The sequence below is a fragment of the Fulmarus glacialis genome, unplaced genomic scaffold, assembly GCF_000690835.1.
Source record: "Fulmarus glacialis isolate BGI_N327 unplaced genomic scaffold, ASM69083v1 scaffold26309, whole genome shotgun sequence".
Taxonomy (NCBI): domain Eukaryota; kingdom Metazoa; phylum Chordata; class Aves; order Procellariiformes; family Procellariidae; genus Fulmarus; species Fulmarus glacialis.
This window is the reverse complement of record NW_009232976.1, coordinates 2,650-3,186: the sequence shown is the minus strand read 5'-3', so window position 1 is coordinate 3,186 and position 537 is coordinate 2,650. Positions and strand designations below refer to the sequence as shown.

Genomic DNA, 537 nt, shown 5'->3' with positions numbered 1-537 from the left:
GGTCTGAACCCCTGGAGCATCTTTCCCTGTTCCCAGCACATGGCTTGTGCTTCCCGTCGGAGAAGCTGTGGGGTGAAAGCCCTCAGTGCGATGGGAGGGTACTGGGACGGGTGATGGGAGGGTGCTGGGATGGGTGACAGGAGGGTGCTGGGATGAGTGACAGGAGGGTACCAGGGCGGGTGATGGAGGGTATTGGCACAGGTGATGGGAGGGTATCGGGATGGGTGAAGGGAGGGTCCCATCCTGGGTGACAGGAGGGTAGGAGGGCAGGTGACGGAAGGGTACCAGGTCAAGTGATGGGAGGGTGCCACCATGGGTAATGGGAGGGTCCCGGGGCAGGCGGGGAGGCTGATCCCCAGCTGCAGCTTCCTTGGGCTGCGGGGAGATGGCTGGTGCAGCCGATGTCCCTCTGCGCTCCTCACGCGCCTGTCCCCTCGGGTGTTCACAGCAGGAGGACAAGGAGGGCTTTGAGAAGATCAACATGAGACCCGGCAAGGTACAGGGAGTGTGGCGGGGGCGGGGTGGGGTGGCGCGCCC

The 537-nt window shown here is 64.4% G+C and overlaps 1 protein-coding gene across 1 annotated transcript in view; it reads left to right on the top strand.

Moving 5' to 3' along the window:
- Positions 1–537, top strand: part of LOC104082155 (absent in melanoma 1-like protein) — a gene marked incomplete at its 3' end in the record, with an annotated part of 3,625 nt that overhangs the window by 615 nt on the left and 2,473 nt on the right. The window contains exon 2 of the mRNA XM_009585166.1: positions 449–496. Within this exon, the coding sequence (XP_009583461.1) occupies positions 449–496 (48 nt within the window). The remainder of the gene's footprint in view (positions 1–448; positions 497–537) is intronic.